The 16,236-nt window shown below is 46.2% G+C and overlaps 1 protein-coding gene across 1 annotated transcript in view; it reads left to right on the top strand.

Moving 5' to 3' along the window:
- The window catches only part of LOC145357706 (mitogen-activated protein kinase kinase kinase 5-like), a 168,043-nt gene that overhangs the window by 57,870 nt on the left and 93,937 nt on the right, over positions 1–16,236 (top strand). Inside the window, 1 exon segment of the mRNA XM_080211133.1 lies at positions 4,238–4,408. Coding sequence (XP_080067259.1) covers positions 4,238–4,408 — 171 coding nt within the window.

The raw sequence follows: 16,236 nt of genomic DNA on the forward strand, positions 1-16,236 counted from the left end.
GTGACCCAAGCTGGGAATTGAACCTGGATCGCTGGCGCTGTGAGGCAGCAGCACGAGCGACTGTGCCACCATGCTGTGTGTGTAAGCGTGCGTGTAGGGGTGTATAAACTGTGCTTTCTAAATCTAGTTTCTTTCACAAGGGGAAACATCTTTTCAGTATTATTCTGCCAAGTCCCCTCAGAGTCCTTTTAAGTTTCAATCAGATCATCTCACTCCATTGGATATTAACCGAGCCTGTCCAACCTCTGCTCATTTGATAACCCCCTTCGTTTCAGCTGTTGTCAAGTGACCTTTCTCTGAACTGCTTCTAACTCTTTTATTTACATGCTTCTTTGCATGAGGAGACCAAAACTGTATACAGTACTCCCAATGTGGTCTCACCCATGCCCTCCCACTTGTAATGCATTCTGTTTGTGAGCAACAAGCTAGTTGGGTTTTCGAAATACTGTTTGGCTTTATTCGAGAAGGTTCTATCGCACGACCGCCCACCTCCTTACAATTAACAAACAGAAGATTACAGAAGGTGGAAAAATGACGCAATTTATGTTGATGCCTCCCCACCCCCACCAATGGTTTATCCCCTGGGTTGCTCACGGCAATGTCCCAGAGATTAACCATCGATTCCTAAAGCCTCCAGGGGAATCTGGAGGGTCAGTAACCTTCAATAACAAGTCCAGCTAGCTTAGCAAAGTGTGGCCCTGGGAGAAGAACATTCGAAAGGGAAATTTCCAGTTATATAGCACCTTTCATCACCTCCGTGACTTTCCAAAAAGCTTTATCATCAATCAAGTGCTTTTGCAATGTGGGAAGAGTGGCAGTCAATTTGTGCACAGCAAGATCCCACAACTAGCCATGCAATAATGACCAGTATTAATCAGTAGTAAGGAACAGGCAGCACTATGTGACTGAACCTGCGTCATACCCCAAATTCTTCCTCGTGTCCAGCCAGCCTCTGAATTGCTGGACACCAAGATTATCCAGCCCATAATTTGACTGATAGGGGAGAAAGATCTTGCCCCAGCCCCCAGCCCCTAACCCACTTGAATAGTTGGCCAAAAGGTGGAGCTGTCTGGCTTTCCCCCTCTCACCCACTGCAGGGAAATATTCAGTAACTGCTGCAAGGGAACAGATCACCTCTGACTGGATCTGTTCTTTGTGTGGAACAGTCACCCTTTGCAGCTGTAGCTGTGAATGTGACAAGGCTGGACCCCATCCCGTATCCAGATCTCCACCTCGAGATCAGCGACTGAATGTTTGGTTGTGACGTGGCTTTACTTCCTCAACTGAGTTGCAATGCCAGTCCAATCTAAGATGTGCAATATACAAGCACTCTACTCGGAAAGCAAATCCCAGGCAGAGGAAATGCTTCAAGGACACCCTCAAAACCTCCTTGAAAAACTGCAATTGACACCTGGGAACCCCTGGCCAATGTCCATCTGAACTGGAGGAGTCGAACACCTCAAGTTTCATTGCCTAGAGCAAGCTGAAGCCAAGCATCAATAGTGGAGGGAGCGCCTACCACTTCACCACCCACTGTCTGCCCCATCTGTGTCAGAGACCATTGGTTGGGCATTGGATTCCTCAGTCACCTCAAAACTCATTGTTAGTGTGGAACTGAGTCAGCCTCGACTCTGAGGGATTGTCTAGGGCGGAGAAGAGAATGAATCACAGAAACCATAGAATGCTATGGTTGAGAAGAAGGCCATTTGGTCCATCGAGTCTGTACTAGTCATAATCCCACCTAGGTCCTATCCCCATAACCCCATTTACACTAGCTGGTTGACAGTACTGGCCTACTTAGCATGGCCAATCCACCTAAACAGCACATCTTAGGACTATGGGAGGAAACCCATGCAGAATCCGTACAGACAGTGGCCCAAGCCGGGAATCGAACCCAGGTCTCTGGTGCTGTGAGGCAGCAGTGTTAACCACTGTGCCGCTCATAATGTTCTGATCCAGGAGAAAATGTCATCGTCAACTTCCCCATCACTTTAAACAACTGCTCCCTCTATCAGCAGCTGTGCTGAGTACCATCAAAACATGCGGCAACTCACCAAGACTTCCTCAGAAGCAACTCCCAATCCAATGACTTCCACCGCCTTGGAGAACCAGGGCTGCAGCCGCATAGGAATGTCACCATCTTCAAATTCCCCTTGAAGGTGTACGTCCTCCCAGCTCAGGACCTGCACCAGGAACCTTCATTGCTGTTGGACCTTCATTGCTGTTGGATCAGAGCCCTGGAAACTCCTATCTAACAGCAGCACCACCACTGCAGCAGTCATTCAGGGAGAAGGCCCACAACTGCCTTTTCCAGGACGATTAGGGATGGCCAGTAATTAGAGATGTCAGTAATTCCCATATTGCTGTGATGAATTTGTAGAAAACATGCCATTTATGCTTCAGTGTGCTGTTGGTAAGTTAACCATGATAAGGCGGTCCCTTGCTGGTTAGGATGTTCACCAACATCAGAAAGTGACCAGTGAAAAGCCCACGAGAACTACAGAACCAGCAGCTTGTTCATGTAAAAGCACGTTATTAACCTGCTTCACAATCAATCGCGTTTTAATGGTTACAGCTCTGTCGCTTCAGTCAGTTAAAATGTAGACAGTCTGAAGGAGGTGTTAATGGTACATTCGTTCCATTACTAAGATTTACAGGTGACAGTGTTGTTTAATTAAGCACCTAGAGCAGTTATTAAGAGAGATGCTGAGGCACAAGGTGATGTTAGGTTTATAATGCTACGTTATGTGAATAAGCCTATTATCAAGAAAAGTATTAGTGTTCATTTCATACGACTGACTTAGGATTTTTTTATTTATGGGATATGGTGTCACTGGCTGGGCCCGCATTTATTGGCCAGCACTAATTGCTCTTGAACTCAGTGGCTTGCTTGGCAACTTCAGAGGGCATTTCAAGAGTCAACCACATTGCTGTCATGTGTAGGCAGACTAGGCAAGGACGGCAGATTTCCTTCCTTAAAGGACATTAGTAAACTAGGTGGATTTTTATGGCAATTGACTATGGTTTCATGGTCATCAGTAAACTTCTCGACATAAATTTTTTATTGAATTCAAATTTCACTATCTGGATTTAAATCTGGGGTCCTGGCACATTACCCTGGATCTGTGGATTGCTATTCCTGTGACAGTATCACTACACCACTGTCTCCCCTAGGATTGATGTGGAGATGCCGGTGTTGGACTAGGCTAAACACAGTAAGAAGTGTGTTATTGTGTTTTCCCCTAAGATTAACAAGGGACACCAGATAACACTCCATGCAAGAATGATGAGGGTTCTTTCTAACCTGGTGCGAGGGATCATCATGTGGAGAGACTAGAGAAACAGGAATTATTCTCCATAGAGTTAGAGAAATTTGATAGCGGTGTTCAAAATTGAGAGTTTTTTCCAACTGAGTAGTCATGAGGTCAATATGGCATAGAAAGAGGCCATTCAGCCCATCAAATTCATGCCAGCTTCCTGCAGCGTGAATCCAGTCAGCCTTATTCCTTCACTCTATCCCCGTAACCCAGAAAATGTATTTCCCTCGAGCGCTCATGCACTTCCATTTTGAAATTATTGATGGTCTCTGCTTGCACCGTCCCGATTGGCAGCAAGTCCCAGATATTACCAATTGCTCTGTGGGACGGGAAAAAAAATCCTCCCTCACATCCTTCCCCACATCTCTTAACCAACACCTTACCCCCAATCCTTGTAATATCAGCAGCTTTTCTTTACCTACCTTTTCTAAACTTTTCACAATCTTGAAAACCTCAATCAAATCTCCCGTCAAACCCCATTGCTCCAAGGAGATGAACCTTTAACTTCTCCATCCTAATCATGTAGGTACAACCCTGAAACCATTAAGGGAGAAATTGTTTGTACTGCCAGGCAGCTGAATGACCAAAGGGTTGAAGGTAATTAGCGACAGAACCAGGAAGAAGATAAGCAAAATGTTTTTACACAGTAAATCGTTACGATCCAGAGGGCATTGTCTGAAAGGGGGAGGAATTGGAAGCAGATTTAATAGGAATTTTTTGGAAGGGAATTGGAAATAAACTTGCAAAGAAGAAATGTGTGGGGCTGAGTGGGGAGAAAGAGTGAGACTACTCAGTTAATTCTTTCAAAGGGCTAGCATAGCAACAATGGGTCAAATGGTCTCCTTCTGTGAAGCAAGTGTGATGATACGCACTGCCGTTGGTGCAGGTCAGCTTTCTCTGACTGTGAATCTTTCTGATAGGCGGAACCAACCCGGCGATCGAGAGAGAGCACTCGCGGTGATCCTGCCTGTTGTGGAGACTGGGGAGCAGATCTCATCCGATCTTTACTGTCTCTGCGGACGTATCTACAAGGATATCTTCATCAGCTCCGACTTCACGGACCATAGCAGCCGAGACAAGGCTTGTCACTGGTAAGAAGTGAGCTCGTTCTGGACACTCTGCTTGTGATTACTGAAAGTTGATTTGTATAGTTGGGTGAAATGCTCTGAGGTGGCTGAAAATCCTCTGAGATCGTTCGATACTTTACTCGGAAGGGATCTCTTGTCTCTTTGCATCTGAATTTCCTTCCAAAGTCAAAGATTTGACCTCTGACCCTGTCCTAACTTATCTGTCAAATGGCATGTGTTATTGGATTATTGACCCAGGGGCCAGGACTGACGATTTAGAGACGCGGCTTGGGCAGTGGAAAGATACTTTTCTAACTGGAGGTCTGTGACAAGCGATGTTCCACAAGGATCAGTGCTGGGGATTCTGTTGTTTGTAACATATATAAATGATTTGGAGGGATATGTGGCGGTCTGATTAGTAAATTTGCAGATGATACAAAAATTGGGGGAATAGCAGATAGTGAGAAGGATTGGAGGAGGATAAAGCAGGATATAAATCGGCTGGAGACCTGGACTGAAAGATGGCAGATGGAATTTAACCCGGGCAAATGTGAGTGATGTGATTTGGAAGGTTTACTCCAGAAGGAAAGTATACAGTAAATGGTAGAGACCTTCGAAATACTTGCACACAGAGGGTTCGAAGCGTACAGATCCACAGTTCCCTGAAGGTGGCAACCCAGATGGACAAGGGGTTCAAGAATGCCTATGGCATACTGGCCTTCATCAGTCAGAGCGTTGAGTATAGAAATTAGAAAAATCATGTTGTAGCTGTATGAGACTTTGGTTAGGCTGCATTTGGAGTATTGTGTACAGTTCTAGTCGCAGCAGGGAAGAAGCTGTTCTTGAGTCAGTTGGTACGTGACCTCAGACTCTTGTATCTTTTTCTCGACAAAGGTGGAAAAGAATATAACCGGGGTGTTTGGGACCTGAAATTATGCTGGCTGTTTTTCTGAGGCAGTGGGAAGTGTAGACAGAGTCAATGGATGGGAGGCTGGTTTGCGTGATGGATTGGGCTTCTATCACGGCACTTTGTAGTTCCTTGCGGTCTTGGGCAGAGCAGGAGCCATACCAGGCTGTGAAACAACCAGAACAAATGCTTTCAATGGTGCATCTGTAAAAGTTGGTGAGAGTTGTAGCAGACGTGCCAAATCTCCTTAGTCTTCTGAGAAAGTAGAGGCGTTTGTGGGCTTTCTTAACTGTGGCGTTAGCGTGGAGAGATCAGGACAGGTTTTTGGGGTTGGACAGAGAGAGGAATTGTCCACTTTTCTTCGTGCTCTGCCACTTAACTTTCAGCTCACATCCAACACTTGTTGCGCCCTGTGATGCCTTGTCCTTATCTTGTGGCTTATTCTCTTCTTGAATCCTGTGCCCTTTTCTTTTTCTTATCAATTATTACTCCTGTTAGTATTTTCTTGTGTGGGGTGGTGAATTCCTCATGTGGCGGAAGAAAAAGAGATTGGGGGGGGGGAAGAGAAAAAGTGGGTGATGGTCTGCTTCTGCCATATTTTAGATGGTTTGGGAGGAAGGTGGTTGTTGAGGTGGTGTGTGTTAGGTTCAGGTTTTACGTGTTTCCAGGGGCTGGGGTGGATGTCAAGATTGTGTGTGTGTGTGTGTGTGTGTGTGTGTGTGTGTGTGTGTGTGTGTGTGTGTGTGTGTGTGTGTGTGTGTGTGTGTGTGTTGGAAAGTTTTTTTGTGTGTTCCCCGGCTAGGAAGGTTTGTGTCGATTGCTGTTTTCAGAGGGGGTGGGGAACGGGGTAGTAAGTGGGCGATTGGGGGAAGGCAGAAGGCCAGAGGAGAGGAGATGTCCTGGGGGTTTCCTGATAAGGATGTTGGTGAGTAGATTGTGGGTCGAAGGGCAGTTTGTTATCCCCTCATGTCTTGGCACTTTTGCCTCCTGTGTGTGTCTGTTAGAGTGGGTGGGGTGGGGGGGGCTCCTGGAGCTGGTGGGATGGGGTGACTTTATTTTTTGTGGGTGTTTTATATTATGGTGGGCAAGATATGTGGTGTAGATTTGGGTAGTAGGTATTGGATTGGTGTGTGGGCACTAGTTGGTGGAGCAACTTTGTGTAGGAACATCCTCGTTTATCCGGATGGTTTATGGGTTTGACATGAGGTTAAGCCTTCTGTTAGCAGTACAAAAATTACTTCATTGACAATTTTAGTGTCCCAAGTAGGCTTACATTAGCAATGTGATGAAGTTACTGTGGAAGGGTACACCAAGGGGGAACTTAATATGGCCAATGCATCTAACCAGCACATCCTTGGAGTATGAGAGGAAACCGGAGCACTCGGAGGGAATCCATGCAGACACAGGGAGAGAGTGCAGACTCCACACAGGTGGAAATCCAAGCTGGAAGTCCAGCCAGGGTCCCTGGCCCTGTGAGGCAACAGTGCTAACCACTGTTCACCACGCAGTCCATAGATGATTTCACATTTTGGCTTACGTGTCTGAATTCTCACAATGCTGGCTTTTCTGTTGTGTATCATGGTTCTCCCTTATTTGTTAGCCTCGTGTCCTCGGGGTTGATCTTGTGTGCCACCTCCTCATTCCATACCTTCTCCTCCTTCTTGTGGTTCCCTTGTATTCTCCTTCTCCTCATCGGCTCCCTCATTGTTTGGGAAAAGCCTGGGATGAGGTTATTTTGGGGGTATTTGATTAACCTTTGGTCTGTTTGGTGTTTTTCTTGTTGTGAGTTGTCTGGTGTTTGTGTTCAGGGGGCCTAGCAGTTTGTGACCCGTTGATATGTGGTTCCCTCTTGACATGTGACCCATGTTTGTTATGGTTTCCCAGTTGTGTTATGTTCCCTTAGTCATTCCTGTGGTGTTTGATTGGGTGTGTTACTGGTTTCTGTTTATTTAGCATTCACATGTTCTGAGTGGCTGCCCTGTTGGGCCCTTATCTGTCCCTGTTTGTGTGTTCCTGTGTCCTAGGTTTAGGCCACTGGGGAATAAGGTTTTTATTTTGTAGATCCACTCCTCCTCTGCTCATTTTCTTTCACCTCTGCTCCAATTTGTGTCCAGTCCCATAATAATTAGGGCTTCAATGCCACGTTGTATGAAATGTCTGTTTATGGCCTTATTTTCCTTTTCTATCCTAATCGCACTGAGATATTCGGAGAGTCTTTCCCTTGGTGTGTTGTCCATTTCTCCTATATATTATTTTGCATATCTTTACATTGGATGGTGTACACTGCATTGTGCTGGTCACATCTGATTTTTGTTTTTAGTGCTACACTGGCGTTAGCGTGGGGGGGGTTTTATTCTCTCTGGTGTTAGCAGGTTTTCGCAGATCTTGCGGTTTTTGCTTCTGCATTTTCCCTCCTTGCGTCGTTTTATCCTCCTTGTGATTACTATGTCCTTCAGATTTTTCTGTCGTTTGTAAGCTGCTGTAATGTTGTAGTTCTCTAAGGTTCTGGCGTTCTTAAGTTTTTGAAGTTGTTTTTGATTGTTCTACTTACTTCTCTGCTCTGTGGGTTGTATGAGATAGTTCGTGGTGTGATGAGTTTCCCTTCCTTTTTCTGTGCTGTTTCTCCTTTTGATATTAGGAAGTTTGAATGGAGGTGTCTCAGGAACCTCTTGGTGTGCCCTCTCCATTTAAGTGCTTGGAAAATGGTTATTGTTGCCTTTTCAAAGTCTGTTTGTTCACTGCATACGGGATAGAAGCGGGATAGTTGTGATTTTACTAAGTCCCTAAATGTGTGTTGTGGTCGTGGCTGTGTGTATGTAGGAGTGAATTTGTGTCTGTGGGCTTGAAGAATACTTTAGTGGCCAGTTTGTAGGTGTTTGCATTATTCTGTGGTGACTTAAACACTGATGTGTGCAGGAAGTCTATTTGTGTATTGTCATTTTGATTTTAATTGATGGGTAGAGGTTATTTAGTGTGTTGATGAAGTCCTTCATTTCTGCTTTGGTGTGTGTCCATACTCCCCAGATATCGTCCATGTATCTATAGTAAAGTAATGGTGTTTTGGGGCATTTCTTAAATGCGCTGTTCTCCCATTCTGCCATGTAGATGTTTGCACGTGTTGATGCAAATGTTTTACCCATGGCTGTCCCCTTGACCTGTAGGTAGTACCTGTCGTTGAATTCAAAATCATTCCCAGGTGACGTAATCGAATTATTACCTCGTTGGGTCTGTCTACCTGGGGAACCTTCAGAAAGCTTTTCTTACTGCTCCAATTCCCCTATCTGTTGCTATGTTTGTGTACAGGCTCTCAATGTACATCATGAATAAGAGGCTGTTTGATTGTACAAATAGTAAACTCTCTGACAATCCAAAGTGGTAGGTATCTTTGATGTAGCTCGGGTGTTTCCTTGATATTGGATTCAGGAAGTAATCAATATATTCAGCTAATATATCACTGCCTTATTCCGATACTATGGATCTGCCTGCAGGTACTGTTCCGGGTGCTGTCCAAGTGTCTGTGTATTTTTGGGAATATTTAAAAGAACCTGGGGCGTGGGTGCTGATCCGCTCGGTATTTCCATTGTCTATTGTTGATGTCTTTGTCTGGTAATAGTTGATCTCGGATGTTCCAAATGATTTGCCTAGTTTCTCAATAGATAGGCCTGTCTAGTTGTTCATAGGCAACTCTACAACAGGGAACAACAATGTGCCTCCAGCAGATATTGCTGTCTGTCCATGAAGACAATGTTGCTACCTTTGCCACTTTGATTATTATGTCCCTGTTCTCCCTGTGTTACGTTATCTTTCTGTTTTAATCAGATTGGGTTTATTTTACAATTATGGGATCCTTGCTGTTTTCACCCTTGCTGCGATAAATTCTAGCGTCTCCATGCTAATTTTGTCCTTGGAGGGTTTCCAAATGGATTTTGGTGTGAATGGGGGGCCTGTCCGAGTCTCCCCCTTCAAAGTAGTCCACTAGTTTTATTTTTCTGTAGAAGTCTTTGAGATCTCCCCGCATTTGGTTGGGTTTCAGGTTTGCTGTGGGTACGTAGGCAAGACCCTTCTCTAAGGTCCTTCCTCGTGTTTCTGTCATCTGGAAGATAGTGCTCAGGTTTATGACTGCATTGCGCTGCTTAGGCGATGTGTTATCCTTGGTTGCATGTTCCTCCGCTTGGGCTCCTGTGCACTTTAGTCTCAACCATTTTGAGATCATGTATTGGGCTGTGGCTTCTGTCCAGTGAACGTTACCCCATTCCACCCTAAAGAGTTTATTGCAGAGTGGCGGTCTGCGTATTTATGGATTTATTTAGGTCTAGTATGGTTGCTCCTTCCTCTTTAGGAAGGTACCTGCTGTAATTCAAGGCTACCAGTAAAATGCTGGCATCGGGGAATTTTACTCAGGCCATTCTTGGGAGTTTTGTTGCTCTTGGGCCCTTTCGGCTCCTGTTGTCAATCCTGTTGATATGATCCGTATTGTGCTGTGCCAATTTTTATTTCTTTTACCTGTAATCGTTGGATGATTTTCCTTATTCTCTATAGTGTTCTGTGTGTGTCCCTGTTCCCCATGTTACTTCTATTCCACCTAAACACTGTGTTTAAGTGTGGTCTGTCCTTACTCTCCCTTCCCATTCCTTGCTCCATCTTTCTAGATTATTTTCACAGTGAGATTTTAGGATCTCCTTTGTGCGTCTTGTTCAATTTTCAGCATTTAATTTTACTCACGTTTGAGTCTCCCATGATTGTTATTGGGTTTTATTGGTGTGAGGGTCCAGTCTCCTTTTGGTATGTGTTTACATGTCTTGTTATTACTGGATTTTGCGTTCTGAGTGCTCTTGTTTTGTTGTGTGTTGGTGTTCCCTCTGTGCTGTTCCTGTGGGGTGGGGCTGTGATTTCCCATATCCCTGTATTACTTGTTCCCCTTTTGTTCTTCTCCTACTGGGGTGAGCTGCTGGTATGGCTATCTTCTGTTATTCCCCCCTGCCCCCCCCCCAACCCCAGGAATCCTTCTGGGCGGGCTTTGGGCTGCACCCTTCCCCCAGGAGTGTGTTATTCTGTTTTTCTACGTGTCTAGGAACCTCTCTGCCTGTTTATAGATTTGGAGTTGTGAGTGTTGTGTTTTGCATTACACTCCTGTCCCTTCTGGTTTTTGTTCTCCGTTGTGTTTGGGGGCTGGTGTTAGTGCTCCTGTTTGTGTCGCACGTGTCCCTGTTTTCTCTCCTGCGGGGTTGGTGTTGCTGTTTTGTTTCTGTCCAGTTGGATTGATTTCCGGTGTGGTGTTGTGTGACCGGGTGGGGGCATCCCAGTTTCCCTGTTTTGGCTCCGGGGTGTTGGATTGCCATCTATCTATTCCTTTCCCCATTTCCTATTCCTCCTCTGTCCCGTCATCCGTTTCCCTCATCTCCACTCTTTCCCTAGTTCTAATTTGTCAGTAATTTTTTAAATCATCATTTTAAATAGATCATCCCTGGTGAGATTTGGAGCTTCCTTTTATCGTCATGTCTCCTCCCTTTCTCCCCATGGTGTTCAGGGTTTCCTTGATGTCTGTTGGTTCCCTTGTGGGTTCCTGTATTTTTGGTTTCTAATTTGGTTATTTTCCAGTCTGTTTTCCTGTTCTATCCGGGGTCTTTTTTTCTGGAGGGTTTGGAAGGTGTGGCTGTCTTTCTGGGGGGCTGGGTGGGGTGGGTTCTGTGTTTTCCCAGTCCCATGTTGTTGTCCTCTGTTGTTTTTGTGTAGTGGGTTGTTGGGGTGTGCTTGGTTTGGTGGGATGGTCAGTGATGCCAAGTTTTCATCCCCGCTATCTGTTTCATCGGCACACCTGTTGTTCATGTTTCCCTGGTTGGTGTGTCCCATTTTGCTGGTGTTACTCTGTGCATCACTCTGTGTTCCCTGTGATTTATAGGTCCTTGCTGTGTTCCTTTCTACTGTTGTTAGTGGCTGTTGCCCTGTTGCTTATTGTGTTACTTCCTGTGCCGCCGATATGTGCCCCTCCATGTTATGCTGCGCCAATTTTTATTTCTTTTACCTGTAATCTGTTGGATGATTTTCCTTATTCTCTATAGTGTTCTATGTGTGTCCCTGTTCCCCATGTTACTTCTATTCCACCTAAACACTGTGTTTAAGTGCGGTCTGTCCTTACTCTCCCTTCCCATTCTTTGCTCCATCTTTCTAGGTTATTTTCACAGGGGGATTTTAGGATCTCCATGGTGCGTCTTGTTCACTTTTCAGCATTTACTTTTGTTTCTCTGTGTCCTTTTTTGTCTGCCGGCTTAATTACTGTCACTAGGTATTTTTGTAATATTTCTGATGCTGGCCCTCTGCTTCTGATTCATGGTGTACTAGGTGGTGTGCTGCCTGGGTCATTCTCTATGCTATTTTTATTGCTATTCCAAACTCACCTTTGCCTCTTTTTGTTTCTTGTCTTCCTTCCCCATAGCCTGTGCTGGTTTGGTTTCTCCTGCGGTTTGTGTGTGTCCACGAGGGGCTCTTGCCCTGTGTTAAGCTGTACAGGTTCCGTAATCTATTATGTTTTCCTGTATCTTGTCCCCTTGTTCCAGTGGAGCTTGTGTTTGTGTTTCCCCAGAACTCCAGGCTGTCTAACAGGTTACCTTGTGTTCCTTTGTTCGTCCCCTGACTTTTCAGTGTTCCCCTGTCTGTTTCCTGGCTTTCCCTGTTTGTGTTTCCCGAATCCCAATATATTGAATAATCCCCGTCCCCCTCACTTTCCTCCTGTGTCTCCCATGTTTGAATGTTCCCTTGCCCGTGTGGTTGGGGTGTTGGCTGCCTTCCCCATCTATGCTTTCCCTGGAATCCCCTGTATTTGTCCTGGAGATGCTATTGTCTGCGTATGGGTTCTTTCCTGTCATCTCTGCATTCCCTGTCCTGGTTCCACCCATTGGTCTCCCAGGTCCGTTTTGGGGAATGTGGGCTCTTGTTCTACCCATCTGTACCCCGGTCCCTCCTCCTATAGCCCCTCCCCAATGCTGCAGGTCTGTTTTTGTGGATGGTTTGCTGTGGTGGGATGGTTCTATACAGGTTGTGTCCCATACATGTTGGTGTTTCATGTTGTGGTGGTAATGGGCAGGGTCCATAGGGAAGGGGTTGGAGGACTTTTTAGAATTGAATGTTGAATGATTTGGAGTTCACGTTGAGGGGGAAAAAAAAAGACAGCTGGTTAGAGATTTATATTTTGTTAGGCAGGATTCCGTTCACTAATTATGATGAGTTTCCCTTTTGCCCAGAATCTCATTTTCTTTTAAATTAATCACCTTTCTTGGGAGTGTTTCTTTTTTCACTGATGATGAGTCGCTTGTGTCCAGGGTTCTTTCTATTTCTCAAGGTGATTCAGGGAGCCTAGAAATTAGCATCTTTTAGGCCGCCCTTTTGCTTGTTGTAACAAGTTGAACGGTGTCAAGTTGAAAATAGAGTTGGAGGGGAATTTGGCCACACAGCCATAGGTGTATAAGGAGTATAGTAGGAGGCTGAGAACACAGCCTTGTGAGGCACCGGTGTCGAGGATGATCGTGGAGGTGGTGTTGGCTATCCTTACTGACTGTGGTCTGTGGGTTAGGAAGTGTAATCCTGCTGACACTAAGGCGTTATTTAGTATGGCCAGTCAACCTAGCCCACGCACAAATGGAGCATCCAGAGGAAGCCCACGCAGACACAGAGAGAACATGCAAACATCACACAGACAGTGACCCGAGGCCAGAATCGAACCCGTGCCCTTGCGCTGTGAGGTAGCAGTGCTTTCAGTAAGAAAAGGAAGAATAAGCAGTACAAAAATATCCTCAATGCTGATTGAAGGAGAGGGAAGGATGGAAAAGTGAGAGAAAGAGAGATAGGGAAGGAATGGGAGGGAGTGCAGCGAGCCAGGAGGTTTGAGATCTGACTCAGTGGTGTCATCAGCAAACTTGAAAATAGAGTTGGAGGAGAATTTGGCCACACAGTCATAGGTGTATAAGGACTATAGTAAGGGTGTGAGGACACAGTCTTGTGGGCACCAGTGTTGAGGATGATTGTGGAGGAGATGTTGTTGCATATCCTTACTGATTGTGGTCTGTGGGTTAGGAAGTCTAAGATACAGTCACAGAGGGAGGAGCGGAGCCCCAGGCCACAGAGTTATATATATTGATACATGTTATTGATGTATATTAACAATTGGAGACAGGAATGAAGGGAATAGATAGTGAGGAGGGCCGGGACTGCTGAAAATGGCTGCCAGATGGCAGATGATGCTGAATGGAAAGATGAGGGACAGAATTTTCTGGCTACGCTCACCCCAGGATAGAAAATCCCACCCGAGGTCAACAGACCTTTGCGTGGTCTGCCCCTGCCCGCTATGATTCCCAGGGTGGGCGGGACAGGAAAATTCCATCTGAGATGTTTGTTCAGCAGAGGTCGTCAGGGTTAAGGAGTCAAGGTGGGTGGATGGTGTTGAGATACAGATCAGCCATGATCTAATTGAAACAGATTTGAGGGACTGAGTGGCTTATTACTGATCGTATGTTCTTGGAAGTGGTGAATTTTGGCAGGAAGAATCAGAAGAGACGATATAAACTCAGTGATACGCACACTCGCAGTCACCAGTGATCGTGGAGCTTGTTGTGTGCAAGCTTTTGCATTAGTGTTGGTGTACAACTCATCAAAACTCCCTAATTGGCAGTTTGGAATATTCCCGATGTTGTGAAAGGCACTGTTTTAAATCTTCTTCGTTTTTACCTTCTCCGACTTATTTTGCTTTTAAAGTTCCCCATCTGCCTTCACCTTTTAGTCATTCAGCATTTTAACGCAGAGTTGACACCCAGTTCCTGCCTAACTGAGCACTGCCTTCCTCACACGGCAGGGAGACAGGTGTGGTGAGTTTTAGTTTTACAGACACCCCTCCTGCAGCCGCAGTGACCTGATTCCAAGAGCAGAAGGGAGTTCAGTTATCAGCAGCACCTCGAGCGTTAGGAGAATCCCTTTCTCAATGAGACAGCTTAGCGCTGCTGCCTGCCCACTCCTCCTCCCCCCCCCCCCTCCGCTCCTAGCCCCTTCCTCTCCCCCTCCTCCGCTCCCAGCCCCTTCCGCCCCCCCCTCCCACTCCCAGCCCCTTCCTCCCCCCTCCTCCGCTCCTAGCCCCTTCCTCTCCCCCTCCTCCGCTCCCAGCCCCTTCTGCCCCCCCTCTGCTCCCAGCCCCTTCCGCCCCCCCTCCTCCCACTCCCAGCCCCTTCCTCCCTCTGCTCCTCCCACTCCCATGCTTCATTCCAAATCTTCTCCACTCAATCAATGTGTGTGATGTTTCAATGAGCTGAGCAGTCCATTGTGTTATTATCTGTAGATAAAAGAGCCATTAATGGAAGGGGAGTTGTTCTTTTGCAAATTTTGACCACAATATTTACAAACTTTATTTTAGGCTGCCTTGTATCGTTAAACAATCCTCGTGCCAGCTTTTCATCTCCTGGGTTGGGAATGAGTGTGACAGCTTAGTGGCTGAATCCCAATCTCCCAACATCTATCCTTGCAGCAGCAATCCCTGGACGGGGATCGGTAATGGGATCACTGGCTGATCTCTTCTAATCCTCCTTTTCCTCTCCCCCTCTCCAACAGTCTAGATTTGTGACCCTCCCTCTGCTTTAGTTAAGATTGAGTGAGTACAGACCTGTGTGAACTGTGTTCGGAGTAACCGTTACCCTGTTCTTAATGGTTCGGACAGATTAAAACCAATTTAAGCATCATTCCAGTGTGGAGCTGAACAAGCTGCGTTCTGCCTGTTCACTCAACATGTCTTCTCGTTCTCACTCAATCAGTCCACCTGAATCATTTAGTGATCAGCCCCTTTAATATCTTGGCAATGCTGATGGAAAGTGTCTCTGTGTTTCTGTGTCTCTGTCTGTGCGAGTGCATGTCTGTCTGTGAATGCGAGTCTGTCTGTGCGAGTGCACGTCTGTCTGTGAATGCGAGTCTGTCTGTGCGAGTGCACGTCTGTCTGTGAATGCGAGTCTGTGACACCTGACGAAGGAACAGCGTTTCCGAAAGCTTGTGGCGTTTACTATCAAATAAACCTGTTGGACTTCTTACTGTGTTTAACCCAGTCCAATGCCGGCACCTCCCCATCAGGACAGTACGGGACAGTCTGAGTGTGTAGCAGCTTTGTCTTGTCGGAATTCCTGTAGTTTCGTGCTCTTGGGTGAGATTAACGAGGAATCAAACAGGAAAAATCAGGAAGAAGAATTAAATAAAAAAAGGGGCACTGAGTTTTGTAGCCCTGCCCCCCCCCCAGCTTCCTGTGGAAAGGGGACAACAAATCAAACAGCAGCAGGAGGTCAGTGTTTACGGAACACTGTCCAAAGGATTAACAGATTCTTTTTCCAAAATTGGATGGAGCCCCTTGGTGAGGGCTCTAGTGAAAGTTAACCCCGCTGTCATCCCTCGCCTGCTGCCACTCACCTGTTACTTGCTTCTCACCCCTCACCTGTCGCCTGTTGTCCCTCGCCTGTCAACCGTTGCCTCATTTGTCGCCTATTGTCTGTCACTTGTCACCCCTCACCCGCGGCCTGTCGTCCCCTGGCTGTGGCCTGCTGCCCCCCCCCCGCGCCCCCGGTTGCGGCCTGCCTTCTCCCAGAAAATCCTAGGCCTAACGTGCTCCAACATTTTATGTTGTCTTTCCCCAATCTTCGGGAACACAGAGACTGATTTGTTTTTCTCCCTCCATCTCTGTTTCAATTTATTAACCCTTTGACTCTCTGGTTTTATGGCACCAAATGTTGGCAAACCAGTTCAGGTGGGTAGAATCCTAACTCTGGGCCAGCTGGTGATCTCAGGTGAGCAGCTTCGTGTGTGATTCAAGTTGAGTGCTCCTGTTATCAGATTGAACCACTGTCTTCATTCCAATCATTAGAACCAATTGTCCAACAGCTGCCCTTAGCCTTGGAGACCACAATGAGAGGGAACTTCAACACCGCCT

This window comes from Carcharhinus amblyrhynchos, chromosome 24, assembly GCF_965287045.1.
Source record: "Carcharhinus amblyrhynchos chromosome 24, sCarAmb.v2.hapA, whole genome shotgun sequence".
NCBI classification, from domain to species: Eukaryota; Metazoa; Chordata; class Chondrichthyes; order Carcharhiniformes; family Carcharhinidae; genus Carcharhinus; species Carcharhinus amblyrhynchos.